General features: G+C 40.7%; 1 protein-coding gene across 1 annotated transcript in view; it reads left to right on the plus strand.

Moving 5' to 3' along the window:
* Positions 1 to 1,046: 1,046 nt before the first annotated feature.
* mxd4 (MAX dimerization protein 4) overlaps positions 1,047 to 25,311 on the plus strand; it is a 32,265-nt gene continuing 8,000 nt past the window's right edge. The window contains exons 1-3 of the mRNA XM_007567259.2: positions 1,047 to 1,311; positions 1,756 to 1,855; positions 9,770 to 9,799. Of these exons, the coding sequence (XP_007567321.1) occupies positions 1,248 to 1,311; positions 1,756 to 1,855; positions 9,770 to 9,799 (194 nt within the window). The 5' untranslated portion in view covers positions 1,047 to 1,247. The remainder of the gene's footprint in view (positions 1,312 to 1,755; positions 1,856 to 9,769; positions 9,800 to 25,311) is intronic.

Genomic DNA, 25,311 nt, shown 5'->3' on the forward strand with positions numbered 1-25,311 from the left:
AAAAAAGTAGCTAGCATAGTAGTAAAACTTTGACTGTTATGAAAGATTTTTTTTTTACAGTTTTGTGTACAATTAAAAGGGACATGTGACTAAAGCATCAAATTATGACAAAATTTGAATAAAGTTATAGACTGTTTGCCTTCAGTAGCAAAGAGAAATGGCTGTCATGTCATTTTCCCCCCTAAGGAAACATGAACAGGCATCATGATCTATGAGCTTCTGACTATCCATGAGTTTTCAGTTGTATAATTATAAACAAATATGACTACATCAACACCCTGTGAAATGTTTTAGAAGGCAGTCCTGCTCTGTTGGCAAAAGGGTTGTAAAAAAAATATGACATGGTGGTTACCAATAATGTTACTCCCCCCATGACCCAATTTTAAAAAATGCTTAAATGAAGGTTGAATCTTAATTTTTCAGGATACAATTTGCTGTTGTAATAAAAAAAAGTATTCTTTTTCTAAATACCATAATTTGTGCATAAAAAAGTTCTTACAGTGCATTCAAGCTATCGCATTTATTAAAAGACGAGGCATGAATAAACATATTTAAAGGGAACTGTGTGTTGCAATGGTGCTTTATCTTCACAGCTGGCTCAGCTTGGTGTTATGGCCCAGCTGAAGACTTTCAGAATGACTTGTACAGGAAATAAACACAAAATATCATCCGTGTGACTGAGTACTTGTCATGCCAAACGATATATGACTGAAGTATAATTGAGCCTTGCTGACTGAACAAATGCCGTTTATTCCACGGCCAAAACGCAGAAACCGTACTTCGAGAAGTTAGCTCACTTTGGGAAACCAAAACAACATCCAAGTTCAACTATATGAAAAACACCCATCCTCTTTCTCATTAGCCAATCAGACGCTTCCACACAGAGTAGAAAGCCAATCAGCATCGAAAAAGGCGGGCACTAGCGGCTGTTGCTAGGGTATATCGCCAATGACTTCACTCAGTCAAGCCAATGACATCGCAAAGAGGACTTTCATTGGCGTAGACGCACCTCAGGGAGGTTTTCTGATTGGATAGCGGTGTAATCAGTTGGTTTCCTGAGTTTAGGTGCTGCTGTTACTGTAGTTTGGAGTCGTCAGGACTCAGAAGTGAACGTAGCAGCGTTTGGGCTCCGCTGAAGAACAGCTTTTATTTTTCATCTTCATTCCATTATTTTATGAATTGTACACTTGTGTAGATAGATATATATTTTTTTCTATTTTTTTAAAGAACACCAAGACCCGGAGAAGATGGAACTGAATTCTCTTTTAATTTTGCTGGAGGCTGCAGAATATTTGGAGAGACGAGACAGAGGTATTTAAAGCAGAAGTGACAGGCATTTATTTAAAGGAGTTATTTTGTGACATAATAAATGAGGCTCGATGCTTCTGGGTTTTAACACTATCCTGCCTTCAGTGCAGGTATGATGTCACTTGTTTCTCAATGGGACACAGACAAGGCGATGGGTACAAAGTGGACCGAGAAACATGATGTGTTACAGAAAGAATGATGTAATCTAATTTTGTAGAGATACGACTTGTTTATGTCTTGTCGTTTTAGTCTATGAAAACAGGGCTTAAAACAGTTGCATTAAAAATATGGGTTAATGTGCACTCTACCTTGATATAAAAAAATGTTTGTACTAATGGATTATTTCTTGGAAGGATTTAGACATAATAGCAATTTCACGTTTCCCTGTATTGACTGGCTAACAGTAAACTAACATTTCATTATTTATTGTTTTATGTGTGTCCACAGAGGCAGAGCATGGTTATGCGTCTGTTTTACCATACAGCAGTGACTTTTCCCGAAAGAAAACGAAAGCCACACCAATTTCCAGAAAAGCTCAGAACAATAGGTAAATATGTAGCTATATGTCTTGCCTTCACGTGCCATGCCATTGTAAACTCTAGCGGTGCATAAACATGAGTATAGCAGCCCTGCTGGTATGTATGTCTGGGCTGGGATCAGTGTGTTTTGGTCTCTCCAATCAACAGTGCCACGCGTACACTGTCAACTCTGCTGCCTCTGTCTGTTTCTGTGTTGCCCTCCCCATGCTGAGAGAACCGGAGAGGGAGAAAAACACACGCACACCCGACATGCATTTAACCTTTCGTTTCTGCAGCATGTCTCACACAGCCTGCCATGCTTTCACCTGGGTTAAAACGCTGTGTTTTTCATGTGGCGAGAGTGTTTTGTTTGGTGTGTCTGGTTGCAAAATGAAAGTCCTGCAAAAGAAAAACAGAGAGAGAGAAAGAGAGAGAGTGACAGAGGGTCGCATTTCAGGAACTGCAGTCCTGCACTTTCTTCCCACACTCTGACACACAGAACACAAGAAGGTTGTTGTTGTCCTCATGTTTTTTTTGGTTGAACTGTCAGTATTTAATTTTTTTTTTGGTCAGATCTCCGCTGAACGACCTCTCCCGCTTAGAAAACACATCCTCAAGATGTGCTACTGAACTGCACACAGACAAAATAAACGCAAGTTTCAGTTTTGATTCAATTTTACTTTATGATTTCTAGCTTGTTAGATAAATGACTGAAGGTTAATATTGAATCCTTTTCTCAGAATAGCTCTGCGTTCACCGCTTTGTGCCACCTTTGCATTGTAGTTCCATGCCTTCCTATTTATTCCCATGTGGGTTTGCATATCACTTTATTTTAGTACTTTTTATAGGCTTATTCTAATTATATATTATATGATATTTCTAATTATAGAAATGCTCAAAACTCATGTGTAATTTAATTTAATTTTGTATTATTCACTACGGACTTTATAATTAGGGAGATTCTGACCCATAAAAACCCCAAAATAACACCGAGTGACTTCCTGTTAGTAAATATTACCCTATTGGTGTAGAGTAGCCACATTTCCTTATAGCGGAGCATGAGTAGATTATAGAAGATTATTTTAAACCGATGTTTGTCAGTGTGCACAGATCTCCCAGTAGTAATGCATAGTCGGTACAAAATGTCCTGCTGAGATCAGCACTATTTAGTGCATAAAAAAGTTGTGTATCAAGTGACCTAAACTACAGAGATATGAAAGGGCAAAATGATGAACACTCACCCAAAATAACCCTGCCATGATGTTTTATTTAGAATATTTCCTTATGGTAGCAAAATTTCGAAAACTACTGTAAGTCGTTGGTCATCAGAGTGGGTACTCATTATCTCCAAAGGAGGAAACAAATTGGATCATGATTGGCAAAAAGATCCCGTGGAAGTCAACTCCTCTTATTAGAAAAGCTTTCAGTCTGCAAAGTTTTTGAAATGGTCATGGTGTAATGTGACAATCAACCCCTGAGGTCTGAGTCAGTTTACCTTTGACAATTCTTTCCCAATAATTTGTGCCATAATGCTCCCATTTCATGCCCACGTGCTCCCAGTTACACCTGTAAACAACCATTACAAACCCAAATATTTACCAGCTGGATGAATGTATTTCTCTTGATAGTATTACTGATTGTCGTTCTGATCACCGCATGGATTACTCGACTCTTATGAAATGTAAGAGATTCCGTCCTCTGATCAAACTTGTGTTTTGCAACTCTGAGTGACGTCCAGATGACTTTAAGTAAACCAGTGTCTTTAAATGATCTCTGTGGGTACAAAACATCCCTGACATGGGTTCGAATTGACACAAGACTGTGAAGGTATAACATGGTATCGGTGCAAATTAATCCGAATTAAATTAAATTACATACTTAAATTATAGCGCATATACAGTTGCAGGTGGCTGCAACCATAACATCTTTAAAATCTTGGTTTAGCTTGACACTGGAAACATACTAATCTAATCATAAGCAAGTAATATTTTACCAGCAGGATATGACACTTTGGACATTTCATTAAACTTTAAACCATCACCACATTTGTATTAGATAGCTATTTACAGAGAAGCTTATAACCATTTACACAGGAAATGAAGGACGGAGGCAGTGTGCTACTGATGGTCATCCAGTGTGAAAACCATACTGATAGCAGAACATGTTAAACTTTTTTTGGTCAAAGTAAAGGAAAAGTGAGGCAGTGTAGTTTTTTTTTTTTTAATAGTTTTTTTTTTTCCCCCAGTTTTGTCATAACTGGGTTGGAAATCCTTTACGTGTCGGAGTGTCATTAGTGGTGCGCAACAAATAATTTGTTTCTCACTAAACAATCATCCAGTGCAAATGTAAGAATGACTTAAAGGTTCGCAAAATAGTGCTTGCGTCAACGTATGACATTTTTTTTTGACATACAAGTTGTGGAAAAGCCTCTTTAGTCTTGGCCCCGCGAGGACCCAGCTTTGGTTCTCGGGTTAATCAAATCTGGATTTATACTAAAAAAAAAGAAAGAAAAAAAAGTTTACTGCTGCTGGATAAATGTAGAACTTTGCTGCTAAAATCGTAAATTACTCTTTTTGCATGCTGACAAACGAATCCTTGCATGTGACAAACCACAGCCTATTTGAAATGAAACTTGAGTCATTGATCGGGTAATAAATCTTTTAAGCTCATGTTGCTAAAAACAGAGTTGTCACACCAGATTGAGCTTCCCTTCATTTATCTCTGCGAAATGTATTGTCATATGGAGACACACCCTCAATAGGAGACTAATCTGGAGTTTCTTTTTGTTTTGTTTTTTGTAACTATATGCTTTTTTTGAGACTTACTTGATCCTGGTGTGTAATAGTGTATTTAATTGGTCATTAACTATACCTGTTGGTCTGGATAAGTTGTGACTGTCTAAGAGAATTTGTATGATTTATATTTTTGTTTGTACAATTAAATGCTGATTAAGATTTATTTTATTTTTTTTAAGTTGATTTGTTAAATAGTTAGGAAGTAATTTCACAGTAGCAAACTATGCAGCGGGTGATCGGTTGAGGTTAAGAGCTTTGTTTTAAGTTTTGTGAAATTAAAACAATACTTCAAGTTCATCCAGTTCCTACAACATTCTGTTGGTCTTACAAGGAAATGCATCCTTTCAATAAACGGGTGAATGATGAAAAGGGAGTGCGGATGTGTGTGCTGGGTGTGGTGGCCCACACACATACCTGCGGAACGAACCCATGCCCACCGAGTTCGAGGACCAATTTTTCACTCCATCTTAATGTGACTGCCCTTAATTAAAACTCCTCCATTAGTTCTGTGCACGGGCAGGCCCTTCAAGTTGGTGGGTGGACCTGAAGAAAATGTAACATTAATCAGGTTTAAAAAGGTGGTTGACTTGGCAGAATTACGGGTGACATGTTTCTGAGTCTGTTCTCGGGGAGAATAAGCAAAATAGTATTTCACATGTACGCATAGCAAGAAGCGGTCCCCATTGAGTTTCTTTGAAATTATCGCTGTGTTTTGGCTGTTTACTAGTTTCTGTTTCACTGAGACTCCTCTGTACTACACTCGCATATAAATAGTCACATACAAAAAAAAGAGCTTTATTTTCAGCCTTGAATTCCTTCCTGTGAGTAGGGAAATGTTCAGGGGATGGCCTTTGCTGTTTTACTTCCTTCTAAAAACTGATACATGGCATCATTGGTTTTGCATGCCAGACACCATGCTTTTACATAACATGTAAAAATGTGTGGTTTAACCTGTGGGTTGGAGCATTCCCTTCTTCCTCCTCACGATTTCCTGCTCGGGCCTCGTGCTTTGACTGGGACATTTTCCTCCAATTTCTACATCTTTCAATAGCGCAACTTCCTCCGAGCTGGGAGCGAAGCTCTTTGTCTGCCTTCTTAGATCTGCAGCGGTGTGACATCCTGTGCTCCTTCTGGGATGATATTGTGCAGACGGGTCAGCCGTAACCCTTTCAGCACGTCAAACTGGCTTGTTGTTGCGGTACAGCTGTGGGAACCACTGCTTTCGTGAGCTTGGCAGGGGGAGGTGAGGGGGGGGCTCTAGGGTGGTGGAAAGTCTGAAAAGGGCTTGTTGTCAGTCTGGCCCCTTTTGTTGTTGCTGTTTTTGTTTTTGTTGCCACGGTATCCATGACACCCTCATGAACGGAGGGCCTGTTTCGGTTGCCCTCCCGGCTGCCTGCGTGTCACAACGGGGGGAGTCGCTCCTCGGAATAGCCCGTGTACGCTGAGGAATTCTGCAGCGTCTGAAGCCTCCAGACGTCTGAGAGCCGTTTTTATTCCGCGTCCTTCGCCGCTGATCAGCCGTCATGCAGAAACTGCAGCAGTGGGTGCAGCGTGCATGCGGTGTCACGGATCCCTCGTTGTGTGTGTGTGTGTGTGTGTGTGTGTGTGTGTGGGGGGGTATCAGTTCAGCTGAGCTCTCCCTGCATTTTCTCTTTGCAGCTATTGGCCACGATTGAAAAACACATCTTAAAATTGAGGCTCTGCTTTTAGAATGGCACTTAAAAGTTTTGAACTTTACATATATTTGTCATGAAGCTTGGCAGAAAGCTCTCCTCGGCTTCACTAAATTGTTCCAGTTTCGTAAAGCGGTAGCAGTAAAAATTGGTGAGAATTTGCAGTCAGCAGGGTTGTGACCCTCTGCTGCAGCTGGACGTCTCCCCTTGTAAATGTCGATCAGTTTTCCACTTCAGCTGTAAGGCAAACAGAACAGCTTTGGTTGTGGTGCGAGCTATTTACTGCATGTCCTTTAAAACTTTTTTTTTTTTTTACTTACTTCATTACTTACTTAGCAACAATTCCCTCGTCCCATTTAAGATTCGTTGTCAAAAACCGTGTTGTTTGCTTAGGCTCATGTTCTTGTTACATGACCCACTTTCTGTTGATATTCTGTCCAGGGCCAGATGTGCTGCCTTTTTTCCTGCACAGTTTGTTCTCATCGTTTGATGTAGCAAATCAGAGCCACGGCATCACATTTTGGCTGCTACGTTGTAATTTAGAGCCTTTCTTATGATGGAACGTGTTTATGACTCCAGGTCAATTTGCAGCTCTGCCAATCCGAGCCCATACTTCATAAATTCACGTGTTTTCCATTTGTTATCCCTACACAAAATATTTCATATCCATTTTCCTAACCATCACATATCAGTTTATTTTTCTGGATAACATGATAAAGATAAACAGTCATAGAATGCATAGATCTAAATCCTAATCTCATTGTATATTACCCATTTGATTTGATTTTACACCTTAATTATATTGACAATGGTTGTGATGTCATCTTAAGTTAGTGTACTCTTTTGATATCAGCTAATCACAAAAGAACAAAAACAAAACAAAAAACTAGGAGATATTATTTAACGGACTCATAACCATTTTTCCTTACAGTCGACTATGGGAAAATTATAGGATGTCTTAAAATTATTGGTTGTCAAAGCAGCTACAAAATCTTCCCAAGGCAAATACAAGTTGGCTCATGGTTTGTCAGGAAATTTCCCATGGCAAGCAGCTCCTTTCCTTGCTGGAAAACATAGATTTTCAAATGAATAATAATCCATCACACTACAGTGTGCAATTTTGTGTGAATGTTTCTATTTGTTCTAGTTTAGTGCAGGACATTTTGCCCCTTCCATGTCATACCTACTTCTACTTAGGGGGACATATATACTATGGATAAAAACAACAAAAACAAAAGAAATTCTAATATTTTGTGATATTAACATTTGCAGTGGTTTGAGCCGAAGAAAAACTGTATTTTAGTTCTTCATTTTTTAAAAATACTGCTGTGCTACTGAAACGGTACGAAATAATTATTTTCAGTCTTGTTTTGATGCTCTTATGAAACAGCAAGCAAGTATTTTTAAAGTTATTGTGTTATTGTTTCCATCATAATTTGACAAATTCTTATTAGAATATATATTTTTAACAATAAACTATAACATAATTGCCAACTTAATTCCTTTGTACAGATCTAAGTAATCATTGCATGTTAGTTAATTGGTAGTTTAATATTTTGATGAAATATATCATGTAAAATCCAAATCTCATATAATTTAATACAGACATGCTTATATTCAAAACTATTTCTATTGCTTTTGGTTTTGTTTCCAGTTTGGACCAGGAGACGGTAGCTTATGGGACGAATATAACCACGTCTAATTTAATACCTAAGTTTCAAATTTCCACCTGGATATTTTTGCATATTTTAATTGTACACAGGTCTTTAAATGTCCTATGAGTAAATATATATTTGCCCTTTTATCCATAACAATTGGAACTTTCAATATCTAGCAAGTTACTTTCACAATTTACCATCTATTAAGAGAGCGCCCCTCGGATTAATTTCACTTCCTGCTACGGCGGGGGTGATATTACCGTAATAACCCGAGGTTGGCTGGAAAATGCAACGTCTCCCCTTTTATAAACCGTTGGAATTTGTCATGTAGCTCAAAATGTGGCGGAATTACGGTACTGCAAATTTGGCTGTACGGTCGCCGATCCATTCGGTCTGGAAGGGTTAATTCAGTTGAAAATTTAAATTTAATTCAGTTGAAAATTTAAATTTAATTCAGTTGAAAATTGTAATTTAATTCAGTTGAAAAATGAGCAGATTAGTGAAAATGACCTTAAATCAATGGTTGTCAAAGAGAAAAAGGAACATACTCACGGTGAGACGTTTGGCAGTACAACTTGTCACGTCGCATAAGGCTACTTTTCATACCTGAAAAATGCTGGTACAAAATTACCAAAATAGCAAAAGCGTGACATGGTAAAGGTTAAAAAAAAATTATGGAGACAAATATTTTTCTGAAGTGCTCAAATTACTCAAATGAATTGTGACTTTAAAAAAAAAAAAAAATTCAAATGACACCCTATTTTTATTGATTGCGGTTCTAATATTCATTACAAAAGATAAAAGTAGAGTGTGAGTGACTTAATGAGTCCATGTTATAGTCACTTGAGTCACAATTTCTGTAAGTTTAGAAAATCTCTGTGAAAAGCCATTTGTCAGTGGGAGTACGAAACCTTTTCAAGGGGAGTACAAACTGACATGTGCAAAGCAAAAAACATTCAGACAGCATTGTATTGTACTTTTCAAAGCACAAAATGAAACCAGAAAGTTTTGTTTTCCTTTTTTTCTTTTTTTCTTAAATAAAGACAGACATGTTTTCAAAGTGCTCTGTGTGGTGTTGCCCTAATAGCGGATTTGGTATTATTAACATTAGCCGCCGTGAAAGAGGCCTTAAGATGCTTAGAGGCAAACATGAGTTCCTTTGTGAGGATCCTGAGAATAACAGCTTATTACACACCTTTCTCCTGGGGTTATCTTTGTTGGCTGACCCCTCCCTGGCAGGTTAACAATGGTCTTGAATTTCCACCATCTGTACAGAATGTTCCTCACCAAGGATTTGTGTAATACAAACTCCTCATTAACCTTTAACCTTTCCGCCCTGATGATCATCAACAGCACTGGGAAGCTCAGGCTTAGGTCAACATGTGCTCTTGGAATAATATCTGGTTGACTCCTTACTACCTGTCTCGCCTGAATAAAACATACATTTTTCTCATTGTCTTATTAAATATTAATGCTAAATGAAAATCTGATGATGATGCTGAAGGGTCAGGCTGCCAATGGTTAAAAAGAACCTGTTGCCATGCCCGAGCATGTTTCTGTTCCTTCTTTGTCAAATCTCTTACAATATACTACACATTTGTTCACTTTGGAGTCTTTTTTGTTGCACCACATCACTGTGCAATGTAACCTCTCTGATCTGTTTGCATGTGCTTATTTGACTCTTCTCTCTGACATTTAGATAAAAAAACAAACAAAAAAAAACATTTAGCCTTTTATTATGACACAGAATCTCATGCTATGTGATGATCTTGGGGTGTTATGATCCTGGTCCTGACACTCGTCTTTTCTTCTTTCAGATCATCACACAATGAGCTTGAAAAACACAGGTAAGTTGACATTTGACACTCTGCAACACTGTGCATTTTCTTTAAGTCCGTTTGACTGGCGATTGTGTTTCCGAGCAGCAGGTAGAAATCAGATTTATTCCTCTTAGTGAAAATCAACCTGCAATGCAAATCAGATGTAGAGTTTTCCTCCAAAAGTCCATCGTGTCTGAAATTAGATAATGAGATGATTTGAAAGTGCAGCTTGACATGCATTAGATCTTTCTCCATTTCACAGCTGAAATCCGCAGGCAGACAGGCGGGGGGGGGGAATCCTGTCAGAAATTAGATAATCCTGCCTAAAATAATGCTGTGAATGGAGGCGGGGAGGATCTGGACCCTTTTTTTTTTTGTCATTTCTCCAGACTCAGAAGTCCACAGATGGCACGCACACTCTCTGATCTGGCTTTTTCCCAGCATGCAACACTCTCAAGCACAAAATTGTTTTTCTTCAGCTTATTTTTGGGAACGACTCTCACGATTCATGATGTGGGCACGAGAGACACAGATGACTGTTTTTGCTCTGTTTAGACTTCCATCTTGCTAGGAAGCAAACTCCTTCGAGTTAGAAAAACAAAATAGTGATTTCCCGGCATTGCAGACTGCCTTGCAAAAATGTTCATACATACACATTAAAAATGTTATTTTTCATTTTACAACTACAAACTTGAAAGTATTTTGGTGGGATTTAGTTTGACAGGCTAACAATGAATATTGTCTAATTATTAAGCAGAAGGGAAAGGATACATGGTTGTTGATATTTTTAAGCAATAAAAACTGGTTTTGTGGCATACATTTTTATTCAACTTCCCTGAATGAATACTTAGATCTTCACACAAGGTTGGCACTTTATTATTATTATTATTATTTTTTTTTGCAAAATAGCTCAAACTCAGTCAGATTGAGTGGAGAGTATCTTTGAACATCAATTTTGTCCAAGTCTTGCCAGTGATTCTTAATGGAATATAGTTCTTGACTTTGACTGGGCCATTCTAGCACCTGCTCCATAGCAGCTCTGACTATATACTGTATGTCTGGAGTTGTTTTTCTGCTGCAAGGGGAATCTCTGCCCCAGTCTCAAGTCTTTTGAAGCCTCTAACAATTTTTTTTTTCTGATATCACCCTGTATTTAGTTCCATCCACCTTCCAATCAACTCTCACCAACTCTGACCCCACTGGAGAAAAAAAAGATTCCCCCATCATGATGCAGCCCCTACCAAGTTAGACCATGACAAGTGTGTGTTATTTTTCAGATATAATAGAGCTTTGCATGTAGGTCAAAGAGTTACATTTTGGTCTCCTCAGGCCTCCTTTCATATTTTTGCTGTGTCACTTACAAGTCTTTTGGCAAACTTTAAATTTGGCTATTTGTGCTTTTCCTTCCAACAATGGCTTTCTTCTTCCACTCTTCTATACCCCAAGGCCACATTTGTGAACTCATAGTTGCCTTATCAGCAGAAATTCAGCAGGTATGAATACTTTTGCAAGGCGCGATAAGACGATGTAAATTCTTTGGGCCCGTTGATTTCCTGTAAATGCAGCTGGCGTTCTTTTGTGGCTTTCAAGAAACAGCTGATGTGACCGGCAGCATATGAGCAGTGGCTGAAATGGGCGTGTTTAAATGCTGACACACGCTATCAGGGCTTGGGGTTTGCTAGTCACATGTCTGGCAGTGAGTAATAGTGTGTGTGTGTTGCATGAAGTGAAACAAGTAAGGACATATTCCTCCGTGACCTGCGAGACATAGACGTAGGTCCTGAATGATTACGCCGCAGGGGTTGAGACACAGAAGTTTCCTCATGTCCAATGACGGGTGTGGTTGGTTGCTACCAACGAAGTGATGATCAGCCAAATTGACAAATGCTCATGCCAGTAAAGACTTCTACATCCAGCTTCCACACTTCCCTTATCATAAGCTTGTTTAAAAAGGTAGATAGCCGTAACTATATTTAGTAAACACCTGAGTTCTCTTACCGCTTATCAACATCATGACCTTAACTGGGTATAATTGCCCCGTCAATATGTCATCATGTGTGTGTGTTTTTTTTTTTTTTGTTAGACCTGTGACTGTTTGCATGGAAATTTTCCGTCTCTGTTTGTAATGACAGGGCCCCATACACTCATCGATGTAATTTTCATTATTTGCAAAGCTATGAGGCGAATCTTTGTCTGAACATGTGCCCTCAAATTACAAGGTCCGTTGCACACGTCAGGACCTTGTGACGGTGCAGGTCCTGCGCTACATACTTTACCTGTCACATCTGGGTATACGTGGAAGTAATGGTAACTATTGATGCAATGTTGCTTCTTTCCCGGCAAATCTTTACGGCACACAAGCTCGACCCTTGTGAAAGCAGTCAGTTGAAAATTTACCAGGTTTTTGTTTTAAAGAGTGCAACACTGTGCAACTCTCCTGCCGGCCCACGGCGACATCCACATGTATTGTATTAAAATCCGCAGCAATAAAATATTAGCTAGGGTAACTATTTAAAACCCTTCAAACTAAATGTAAGGCTAGAATAATTGGTAGCGATTGCACACATGAGCTGGAAGACTCTTCTTGTTTTTTTTTTTTTATCAGCGGTGAGCAAAAACGTCATGCCTCTAGTGATACTGCTCTATCAGTGGGGGACTAGTTGTGGATATATGGCAAGCAGTGTGTATATATAATCTCACACTTTGCTGTGCCTGAAAATATCTGCAAATTCAGTGAATAATTTACGTCTGCTATAATTTGTTCTCTCTGTTAGAGCGTCCTCGCTGGCAACATCTGTTTGTTTTTGAGAGGGTTTTTATTTGGTCCACTGGTTTAGCAAAGGAACCTACCATTTAACCTCTGTTTATATGTTGTTGTTGCTCTGAACGCGAATTGAACCCTTACCCCGTATGCACAAATCAACTTATTTGTACCGTTAAACTCCCAATAGCAGAAATATTAGCTACAGTAGCTAAAGTTGGAGATTTCTATTTCAGTTCAGCTGGTCTGCATTTTCAAGTTATGCCTAAAATATCACACCTAAAGCTAGCATAAATATTCGATCATTTTTGTGTTATAACAAGTATGGCAAATGTCTATGGATAATTAACCCTCTAGAATAAGACTAAGTAATACTTAAAACTGATTAACACTAAAGCATATTTTCTCTTTTTAGTTTAGGGTTTCAGTGTCATTACATGATATGGATTTGTTCTAGCAGTCAGCTGTTGTGTTAAAATAAGAGCAGTTTTCTAGTCAGTGGTTGTCTAGGTCCTTTCCTTTTTTCTTGTCACGTCCAACAACGTCAGTGAAGATGTTGAAAAATTCCTGGTCTGCTGATTAATTTTGAAACCAAAACTCTTCTGATTGTCTTGTTCAACCAGTTTGAAACATCTTTTTAGACACGCAGACATGCTAAATCCCCAGCAATCCCCAGTGTCGTAGTCATCACCTTTCTCTTCCATCGCGCCATCGGACGCCTCTTCAGGGAGGGGCTGCTGTTCGAGCCCTGACTCAGTGTCGTTTTGCGGTCAAAGGTTGGGATGTTTTGGTTCACCTTCCAAAAGCACAGAGCCATCCTTTAAAATTAACAAGGCGGTCTAATTGGCAAATAAAAGTCCAGCTTAAATGCCGCAAGGCGTATTTTATAGGTGGGGTCTGGTTAGACATGCTACTGGAATTTATTATACCTGATTGGCAGGAATAAAATGTTTTACAGTTTGGTTTCCATGAAAGTATTTATGCAAAATCCACAATGTATGCCAAGTTTAACACTGTCCTTCAAAAAAAAAAAAAAAATTCTCCTGGTAGATTTAAATGTATTATGTTTTCAACCAAGAAGTTGGTTTTTGAAATGAGACACAGAGCTCCAAGAATCAAACCATGTAAAAGGCATTTCACTGTCGGAAAGTTTATCTGATTGGAATGCCTCCTTGCCATCACCCTAATCTTTAGCTCCCTGCACAGATTCAAGTCAGACCACTCCAAAATGTTAACATTATTTCCTGTTAAAAGATAAATGTTGGTAAAATTAAGAGTCTTTTGATCTCAATCTTACAGAGGTATGAACAACTTAACTTAAGTGAATTATTGAGATTTATTTAATACAAAAATAATTTATGAAAGTGAATTAAATCTTAATCAATCCTAAGTGCGCAGATAGGGTTAGGGAGTGATGGCTAATATAAGGCACAGTGGCAATTTATCATTTACATCATAAATGAAAGAGCTTCTTCCTAAAAATAGACACACTTATAGCAATACCAATAGATGTGAAAAGAAGTCACGTTGCAGATTTATTGCAATAGTTTACAAACTAAATAGATGTGCTCAGTTCATTTCACTCCGGCATCAGTTTCTCTCACTGCTATGCTTTGATCTTCTGCTTTTGGGCGTCTGTCGCTGCTGCCTTGCCAGGCATTCAGGAGGCACCCTGCATATATTTGTGTCTCGTTATCAGACGGAGTCGTCTGCGGGGCGGGTGCTGGGGTCCCACTGGGTCATCTGTCCCCGACGTAGCCTGCTTATCTGCTGCAGCCCGACTTTAGCCACGGCAGCTCCATTTAGACGGCCTCTGTTGTGGTTCTGCTTATTCTTATGCTTTCTGCCCTTACCAGAGCTGCAGAGCTTCAGCTGGAGTTTATCGAGAAACCAATTGGCCCGGTGTGGTTGGTATCCTCTGGCATTGCTTCCTTCCCCTTTCTTTCTTTAACCGCTCTCGATGATGTCTGTGACGCGCTTATCGTGCCACATGTTTCCCTTTCGACCAGCGCTGAGAAGTTACTCAACCTTCCCTTTCCCTCGTGCCACCTGTTCACAGGAACTCTAAACTCAGTAAAATGTTGCTGAGCATTTGAGCTTCCACTTCTCTTCAACAAGGGAAGGATTGTCTCTCCTATTTTTACCGCTCTGGTTTTTGACATAATTGAGATCAGCAGATTTATTTTTTTCCTCCAAATAGTGTTTTCTCACTTCTCCGTCCTGCAGTGCAGACAGTGCGCCGGAGCGCCGACTGAATCCCGTTTTAAATTCACACACACTTCAGGAGCGAGCAGGCCATTTGTCAGCCTAATCTTCTCGCTAATTAAATTTACTCCTCCGCTGTCCTCTACTCCTAGCTGAGATGAATGACTTTTCCCCCCTCGAAAAACTCCTGTGTGTGCCTATAGGGCAGTCGGCTCCCCGCTGAGCCATTTGAATTATACCCATGTTTGAACGAAAAGGCATCCCATGCACTCCCCTCTTGTTTCTTCACCCCTCTGCTTTCTCCCTCTTCACCCCAGAGACCACATCTGGTTTTTCTGTTATCTTGACTTCCCTTCCCCTCTCCACCTCCTTGTTCTGGCTCTCCGTTTCTGCTTGCTGAAAGTGTTTGAGTCAGCAGAACCCGAGGCAGGGCGAAGTTGCAGGACGACTTGCCTTTCACCGAACACCTTGATCAGTTTTGACCTGCTAGTTCTTTTGTTTTACTTTAGACCGCAAGGTGCAAAACCACTTTAAAAGCTGTCTTCTGCTTTGCTGATTAGCAGTTTCAACAGCGAGGAAAGTTTCTTTCCTCCCTCCAGGTTTGTTCAAATGTGATGTGTGCACACTCACATGATTGCGTGTGTAATTTACTTCCCCCTCTGCCACAGTGTCAGTTAAATTCCTCCTGTGCGTGGCGATCTGGAGTCCCAGGTCTTACATAAGCAGCTAATATAATGAATGATGATCATGGACACAGTCACATTCATTACAGTCACACTGCTCAAAGAATGAGGAGCAATAACAAGACTGAATGCTGCTGTTATACTGCACTGCATCAAGGCTGTCGCACATAAAAAACGGGAATATGACCAGACCGACTGCATAAAGACAAATTCTGTTTAGAAAAAAAAAAAAAAGACGTGTTTTTATTTTTATCTGTATCAGTCTGTAAAACATACACCGTTTGCAATTTCTAATCTCAAAATGAAAGAGAAATTACTCGTTTTAGACTGGAGGATCTCACCTTACATGCATAGAAATTCTAAATTCTTAATTATGCATAACTTTTGATGATGTTTATGGCCATTTTTTCCCCATAAGACATCAATAAGCTGTTACACAGTGCTCAGGTAGAGAATATTTTATTTTTTATGGGTATGAAATAAAAGTAAATTAGGACAAATTGGTAACATGTAGAAACTAAACAGTTAAAATCTGTGCCACATAATTGATCCAGAGTGCCACAAGTCTTTAGATGTTTTTGAAATTCATCACACATTTTTTGTTTATGCAGCCACTCGCATGGAAACACCTTGAATATGAGAATATGAGTGCTTCAGGCCTACAATGTTCCTCCTTTGCTTTTCATCTGATGCTGCAGGGTGTCCTCTAGCAAAACCTCTAATCATTAGCTCACAACATCTTGATGCTTACAAGAGAAATCATGCTGGACGCAGCCTGACCGGCTGTACATTGAGGTGCACTGGTGCTTGGGTCTTACGTTGGAGTCTAAACATACTCCGAGGTGGAAGCTTACACATTTTAAGGAAGCAGCTTTAAGTTGGTTTCCCTAATAAAGCGCTATGTTTAAATGTTCCTTAAACAAAGCGAGATTTTGTTTGGTTTCTTTTCAAAAGGAGTAAGATGAGAAAGGTTTGCTGCTCCAGCCTTTCATGCTTTGATCCAAACCGCATGCACCTGAAAAGGAAACTGTTCGTCGAGACGTTCTCGAGTACAGCAGAAGGAGTGGAATGAGAAGCGCACACACACACACACACACACACACACACACACACACACACATGAACTGGCTGGCTGCGACAGTATGTGTGTGTCAACCAGGCAGCCTGAAATTCAGGTCAGCGGAGCATGCAGCACATATGCTGGAATGTGGAGTTAAGTAACAGAGGCTGAATTTATGGGGGAGACTCGGCGGATGGCTTGGGGAGCTCAAAACTCCACAGTGTTCTGCAGCTGCGTTCGCTGCAGCTCGTTTCAATTCTTCTGGCAAGAAAGCAGTCACATGTGACCACACACTACACTACCTACCTTTTTATTATTATTTTTAAAATAGTTTCTGCTAAGTTTTAGTGAGTCAACGTGAGACTTTTTAAAAACACCTCTTAATGGGCCTCTTGACTTAAATGTAAAAGCTACATAAAACAATATCCTTAGCTAGTTAAATTAATAACCTAACTCATTAATATCTAAAATGTAGCATTACAGAATGTAACAAGATTATTTGTATTGAAATCTGCTAAGCAAACCTAAACTAGAGCAGGTTCAGGAGGTGAAGGCCTGTGCTTTGTAATTTTGTCAGAGCGTAAAACAGCATCCAATCTCCAGAACTACAACTAATATGTTCATTTTCCAATAACATAAGTAAATGAGTAAAAGAGGTTACTTACAGATCCACAGGAAGATAAATGAATAAAAAAAATAAAATGCAAACTAATTGTAATACAGCCTAAATCTGGACTTGTTTCTTCTTAAAGGCCTGAAAAGTGAGATTTTTAATTTAAATGCTTTGATGACTTTTTAAGTTCATGCAGTAATCTTGTTTCAAAGATACAGTTCTGCATAAACCATAATGAGCTAAAACATTTCAAAAACTTTATATATATAAAAAAAAATCACTCCTGAAGCACTAAATTGGCCCGTCTCTGGTTAACTATCTAACTTTCCCAGTCAACAAGGACTCAGAAATCTAATGTCATGCCACTACTATCTTGTTTGTTAAATATTGACTGAGATCACTATAAAAGCTGGCTATAATAAGGGTTTGATGTGTTTATTGAGCTCCAGGAACTTGTCTCTGCTGGTCCGTGCAAACTGTGCAGATGTGCTCTTCGGCACACGCAGCAGAAGACTGGTAACATTCAGGTCTGCCGTTTTGGCGTTGCCCTGGAAAGGCTCCCAGACGCACAAGGGGTAAACCGCGCCTCCGCGTGAGAGAGCAAACGCGCTCACCTCTTTAAAATCCAGTTCACATGTGTTTTTCTGTTAACACCACTGTAAGCTGGCTGCTCTGTGGAAGGGATTTTGCAATGATCCGTACACACACACAAGGCGATCGTTTCAGTACACTACAACAATCAAATGAATCCAATTACTCGGCATTCCCGAGCACGCCCTGTGGAAATTCCTGTTTGTTGCGTGGTAGTTTTACTACGACGTGTCAGCCGCACACAAATACTACTATTTCCTGAACTTTAATCGCACTCGAAAGCACGCTGAAGCCCTTTCCTGAAGAGTTTTGCTATAAAAAGGGAGACCACGTTCAGGTTTCTGCTCACTGAATATGCACGAGAGTCGGCTCATGCGAGGATGAGCGAGAGCCATGTTCCACCATTCGGGATCTGGGTCGAGGGGGAAACTTGTATCCGTCTGCCTCACCTCCGTAGCTGTCACTGCTCTCAATGGGCGTGGCGCCTTCGATGACAGAAAACAAACACGGCTCGTCCCAGACGACTGACATTTCATATTGTGGCGATAAAAGCCTCTCGTGTCTCGAGGTGTGTGCGCCTTCCGTATCGCTGACGTGGGCAGCGTGGCGAACCAGCCCTCCGGTTTCATATGAACTGCCGCAGCAACTTCTTTTTATTCCTGTTTTATTCTCACCTCCCCAAGACGGCGCTCCGGCTTTGTGTTGAATGTAAACATGTCTTTGGCGGGCCCGGAGGGTGACAGGCAGACTAATGAAGGGCTGCTGAAGGATTGCGTGTGTCGTTTTCTCGGCAGGGCCCCCGGGCAGGGTCCCTCGCCGACCCTCCAAACCTTCCCTCCCATCTGCTTCGTTCTCCTCAGGAACCTGCCAGCCAGATGTAGAGGCGCTCTGCTGGCAGCTTTGCATTCCAGGGCGTCTCACCATGGCGATCCGAGCTCATGCAACGACTCTCGCTGGGGAGACACGCTGTAAAGGGAACAGGCACAAAATGTTTACAGAGGGCTGTTTCTCTCTACTTTTAATTTTGCTCTTTTGTTTGCATTAAAGTGAGCAAAACTGAAGTTTTAGAAAGCAGAAAACTCTCTCCTAAAATTATAACATAACGCCCAGGTTCAGCTAAGTAATGTCATTAGGAGCGCAGAGAGGGAACATTTATTTTTCTACCTGTACGACAAAGATAAACAGTGTTTCGTTGTGACCTTTACAAAGTAGGACTTGAATGCTTATTTTAAAATCGACATGTCAGATGCAAGCATACACTGCTTACAGGTATTGCGTTTTCAAAACTACTTAAAAGTTTTTCATCTTATTGCTCCTAGTAAATTCAGGGGTGGCTTAGAGCCAGCACAAGATTGTTTGGGGCCCTAGACCAAAAATTCGATTTGGACGTTCATTTCCAATCACCGTCCCTAAACCCAACATCTCTTTTTGGGAAGTTTCACACCTAAGCTGCTCACTCCGTTTATAACGAACTTTTTCATTTCACTCCATGGAGTGGTTTGTTTGTAGAACTCTGCAAACATGAACCAATGCCTTCCCATTGCATTCTGGGATATGGCGGAGTAAACAAACTAATAAACAAAACCTGAAAATGTAAAACTATGCACAGTATTAATAAGCATTAATACTAATTACTATGTTTTGGGCGGCAGAAGCCACTTTTGTAGTGTATAAATGTCACAGAGAACCTAATTAGAACTATAATGATCTATGTGCAGTTAGAAGAAGTTACATCATGTTGTGCTTTTTTGTTTAAATGCTGATCATTTTACAGGAAGTTTCACCATAACAATCTCGTACCGACCCTTCCTTCCCTCTACATTGCATTCGAAGTTTTGTTGTTGGGTCCTTTTGAGACCCAGTTGTTGAAGCATCATCTCGTATGCTGATGTCTCACAGGCTCTGGCAAAAACAGAGCCTGAGCTGGACGTTCTAACATATCGTCCTCTTTAACCTTAGCGGAGGTCATAGCGTGCCAACTCTAGCAGTTGCAAGAAAAACCGCAGCGGAGATTCTGACAACATCTGACCTCGGTTCTGCAGGCTTGGCTCTGTGCCAGATGTGCCACTCTGTCGTGCATGCATGGGAAAAGGAATGCATGGCTTTAAGTTCATTAAACAGCTCAGTGAGTGACGGGTGAAGACTTGTTGTTTGCACTAGGTTGCCTTCTCAGGCCCTATAGCTCTTTGTGGGGGGACACAAAGGCGTCCTGGGACACTCTACATCCAGGAGGACCAGTGTGTGTGTGTGTGTGTGTGTGTGTGTGCGTGTGCGTGTGTGTGAGCAGCAACTACCTCTTTTCTAACTAGCTCCATAAGTGCATCTATATAAATTGGCAAGTTGCTGCAAGTTCGCTTAGCAACAAAACAAGCAGGTCTTGGATAAAAAACAACAACAAGATCTGAACTCAGCAAAACTGAAGTGAGCATCAGCAGTTTAAATAACTTTTTTTCACTTTAAGCAGTGTGTCATTTTTATGTTCCTTTTTTTCCCTTCCTAAAGTCTTGGCTTTGTTTTGGCACCCAGTCCCTGATGGAGAGGGGGGAGTGAAGGCCAGAGGTTAAACACAAATCCTCCCGTGGTACTCAACTCGTGAAAACAGTCAGGTGGCGATTTCTCTGCAAGCGCCACGGCTTCTCACTGTTACCATGATGTTGTTACACTTCTTTTCTGTTAACCCTTTGGGGCCCCTTCAGTCTCTGCTCCACTTGGGTCACTTAGACATAAAAAAACAAACAAACAAAAAAAAAACTCATTTAAATATCATCACAGAAACATGCAGCGGCATGGTTTTTCCAAATATATTTTTATTAATATGCATGCATGACATCATATTAAAATTTATATTTTTTTAACAGTTATAAGCTAAATGTGGTGATTAAATTCCACATGTAGTAGTTTTTTTTTCTTATCCTGTATTTGCCAATTGATCGAGCCAGGAAATTCTACTCAGTATGTTGTACTTATTTTTGTGCTGTAAAAGTTTTTTTTTTTTTTTTTTTGCTCAAGTTTGTGCACATAATCAAAGGATTTGACTTCAATTTCGCTTTGTGAAATACACCTTATATGAACTAGGGTAAAAAAATTATTAAATAAGTCTACGGTATTTTCTAAACAAAGGAGTTGTACTTGAGAAAATATGATTAATTGGTGGCTTAATGATTTTTATTGATTTCCAGCAGATGAGTAAACATGGAAATCAAATTCTAGTGATTCAGTCAACAGCTCAAACAATGCCAGAAAGATGCAGGTTGCTCGATTTAGTTTAACGGACATTAGAACAACTTAAAGGAAACGTAATTCCCTTTGCATCTGCACAGCGTTAGCTGTGCTCACACACAATAAACACAACATTTCCCAGGAGGGTCAGATTGAAAACAGGGTGAGTTTTGTGCATTGTCTCTGTCGCACAATAAAACTCCTCGAGTTTTAACTTCTCTGAACTCATAGCTGACCCTAACTAACTGCCACAAACTGCCTCACGCTGTGTTTTTAATCAAAGAGCATCCTGATCTGAATCCAAATTGGAAAATTTGTTGTGACTCAAAACGACACAGGTCAGACGGCGAAGACTCTCAGGGACACGGCGATCGCGTTCATCAGACGCCACTCCTGGCACGGCTGTTTCTGACGATCTGATAAACATTGCGTGACTTCGGCTCAGGAATAACAAACAGCGAGCGAGCGAGGGTCCCGGTCCCCACCGCAAATCAGCGGTGCGCTCTTGAGGAAAAACACGGCGCGTCTCGTGACAGGGGAGCACATGCCGCTGCGAAGGGAGCTGACAGAGACACAATGCTGGGTTGAACGAGATCCTGTCCTGTTGATATGCATCAGGAACACAACGCTCTCCTCAAACAAAGATGTTCCCAACACTGACTGGAGTGCATTTGTCAGCGTGTAAAGCCGGAAACGTTGGGGGGGAACTATAGCTGTTTTCTATAATTCCCAACCTTTTTGTAAAGTCAAAGATTGCTGCAATCTTCTCAGCAACTCATTTGGGTAAATGGGTAACAGATACCTAGTAATATAACAGATACCTTTATAATAATTTGGGGAATTTTTATCTCAAACCAGAGATTAAAGAATTCCTTTTTTTTTTTGCTTCTGGCATGCAAACATATAAAAAGTCTTCTTCAGTGTAGCACATCCCAGTCCCTACTTCCTTAAATTTAGCTTTTAATAAGCCTGTAAGATAATAAATCAGAGAATGGATGCAACTATGAGCAGATTATATAAAGGGTTTAGAAGAGAGAATTACACATGTTGTAACAGTGATACAGACCTTTGCAGAAATACTCATACTTCCCTAACATTTCCACTAGGGGTGCACCAATTGCAGATTTTGATTTTGGCCACCAATTATTTTTCTTAAGGCCACAGTACACCTTCAGTGTCCCAGTCTGTCGGACTCATGGAGCCACTCACTGTTTTCTGTAACTGCAGTACGATTGCTGCTTTGATGTGTTGTTGCCAGAGTCTTCCAATAACAGAGAAAGTTACTACATTTGGAGCAATAGTTGCTTTTTTCCCCCCAGGGGTTTGAAAAATAGCTAAAAATATCGACAAATTCACTAATTTAGCAAGAGTGCTGTGATCATTGTTAACTGTGTACGTGCAGACGGGACCCGGTGGGAGGGTCTGTCGGTCATCTGGGAGAAGGAAGCTGGTCATGCTGTGGACATTTAGTTTTAGTCAGCCTTACACCTCAACTTCTGTATGTTTGTGCTTGTTCCCATCACTTGATTGTAGGGATAGTAGAAAAACATGAACATGATCGGCTTCTATGTTTTGTCATGTTGTCATGATGTCTCTAGTGAACGTCATATCAAATCTGCATACCAGACAAAATCGGGAAAGATCAGATTTGACTATTAATGTGCAGAAGCTTTGGAATGAACATCCTGTTGCAAAAAAAACAAAACAAACAAAAAAAAACAATCTGACCACAAAATATTGCAGTCAGACAGGCAGAGAAAAGCATGATTGCTTTAACAAATGTATTGCTTGCCAAAGAGGACTTACCTGAGTAATTATCATGTCTCAGCATGGTGTTTAGTGAAAGACAGAAATAAGTGTCAGACCTACACACTGCCTGCTGCAGAGCTGTGATACCTTAGTTCTTAAGAGTACTGTTCTGTTACAAAATAACATCAGAGCGAGTTAGGATGGCCTAACCAAAGCCCAGTTCTCAGTCCTGTGCTACAAATTGCTGCCTATCAAATTGAGTGGAGCGCTAGTTATTCTGGGGCATAAATTTCAGTCTGAAGATGTTGTAGAGCTGGTAGAGATGAACCCTCAAAGGTGGATTGTAGGAAGAAGCCCGAGTAGCCTATAGGACAACACTCACATGCTAACTCAATGCAGAAAGTCTCCAGGTCAGGACCTTCTAGCTGCAGCACACCACACTTTTCAGATTTTTATTTGTGAAAACTTTTGAGAACGTATGATTTTCCTTTCACTTCACAATTCTGCACCACGTTCATCGCTCACAATTAAATCCACTAAAGTTTGTTGTGACGTGACAAAATCTGAAAATATTTGTGAGCTTTTGATGCTTTTTCTTGTATGGAAAGCAAATCATTGAAAAGCAAAGTTTTCTACACGGGGAGTTGGATCGCCAGGCGCACTATTTTGGGGGGTGGCCTGGGAGGGTGGGGAGGGGGGAAACGCCTTGTTTTTGTTATTTTATCACAAGAGAAGCTGAGACTGAGGTGGGGGTCTATGACGGTTGGCTCAAATTACCCTTTGGAGGATGCTTGGTGCAGCTGAGCACACTGCGCTGAAAGAGCCCTTCTTTTCAACCCCAGAAAAAGTCGTCCACCAACTCAGACCCCGCTCCTGTTCCCAAAAAAAAAAAAAAAAAAACACCCTTCTGCTGCAGACCCCCTGCTCCTTCCTGCCTGCTTCCCCTGGCTGCAGACCAAGCGCTTCATGTGGCTGGACTGGAGCGGGCCGGGGATGGCCCCCCGCCCCTGACCTCAGAGGACACTTGTTTTCCAGTGGGATTGAGGGCGTGTTGGTGTTGGCAGTGTGGAGCACGGAGTTGAAGGGGTTCGGTCCGAGTTTTTTCAGCTTGCTTTTTTTTTTTTTTTTTCCCCCAGGAGCGAAGGTTTGTGGGGATTAAAAGAGTGGGAGCACTTTCACATGCCCTCTTTCGTGGAACACCTCCATACACACCTGCAGAGAGAAATGATTCGTTCACATTTCCGACACATTAAAGCCCAGCTAACCAGATCCCTCAGAAATAAACACGTCCCTCTCATTCAGGAAGTTTATTATGTTGCGGGTGCTGTGGAAAATGCAGGTGACGCCCTTCCTGAAGGGAAGACGTTCTGCAGCGGCGACGCGGCTGTAATTGCTGAAGCTCCGTGCTTCAACTCCCCCCAGCGAGCTTTGTTGCCCTGATTAGGTTTATTGTGATGGTCAGAGCAGATCTCACGTTGTTGGGAGTTTGTTTACCGTTCCGTTGGAGTTAGCCAAAGGAGCTGGAGAGAAAGAAGGGGACGGAGGGCCCAGAACAAAGAAACTGTTCACGGACCTGCTTGACTAACGGAGGGTTGAAAGGCTTTCATGGACAAATCCGAATGGACCCAGAACAGAGAGAAGGGGGCACGCCGGCTCAGTTGACGTTGCGAATCATATACAGTGTCGAGCGGATAAAAAGCTCCTCTTGCACACACAGATTAACTCTGATTTGTCCTCGCCTATCACCTAAATAAACATCCCGATGGTGCATGCAGAGAGCCGTTTGCCCAGGGGTACGGGGTTGTTGGCCTGCAGGGCTTTGGACTGGATGCTGAGTTTTCTAGGGTCACAATCTGCATCTGGGATCAGCGTTAAACTCACTGGAACAGATGTTCATCATATCATTGATGCCATTTTGGTCAGCAGTTTTTGTTTTGTTTTGTTTTTTCCACACATTTTCCCTGCGACTTTGCTAGCTGTTATTCGAGCAGGGTTGACATTTCGCTGCGTTTCGAAGACGGGTGACCCCACCGTGAGGAAAACTGAAAGACTCGGTAATAAGTTGAATGAAACAGAAAACAAAAGCCCTCATACTGAGACTGTGTGGGTGTTGACGAGAGTCTTGCATCCTGATCCACCTGTTCCTCGTTGATACCATCAGCCACAAGAAACAATAAATTCATCTTGTCTGTCAAAGGTTTTGTCATGTATACGCGCTGTTTTTTAAACGTTAACCGATCATTTCTCTGAGAGTAGGTGGGTGGGGTGAGTGCTGCTCATAGTTTTGACTGTAGGTGGTTTTGAGGTTTTGCCGCTTTGTCTGTTTATGAGACATTTAAGGATCGCTAGCGTACATTAGTCGCATTCCCCATCACTACAGTCTTCAGACTGTAGGCGGCCTCGCAGGGACTCTGCCCTCTGTGGTTATGTTTAACTAACAAACTGGAAGATTTACTCTTATTTAGATTAAGGGGAGCAGGAATTAATTGCTGTCTGTTTTAGGGAAACAAAGTAGGTACAAATGTTTTCTTTCCAAAAAAAAAGTACCTCAAATAGTCTACGTGAAAAAAGCTAAACAAAATCATGCAAGTAGTTGTATGATATCCTTATGACGTGGGAACCTTGACTAAAAATATCAGTATGACTAAAGGTTGTTTG

This window comes from Poecilia formosa, unplaced genomic scaffold, assembly GCF_000485575.1.
Source record: "Poecilia formosa unplaced genomic scaffold, Poecilia_formosa-5.1.2 Scaffold206, whole genome shotgun sequence".
In the NCBI taxonomy this organism is placed as follows: Eukaryota; Metazoa; Chordata; class Actinopteri; order Cyprinodontiformes; family Poeciliidae; genus Poecilia; species Poecilia formosa.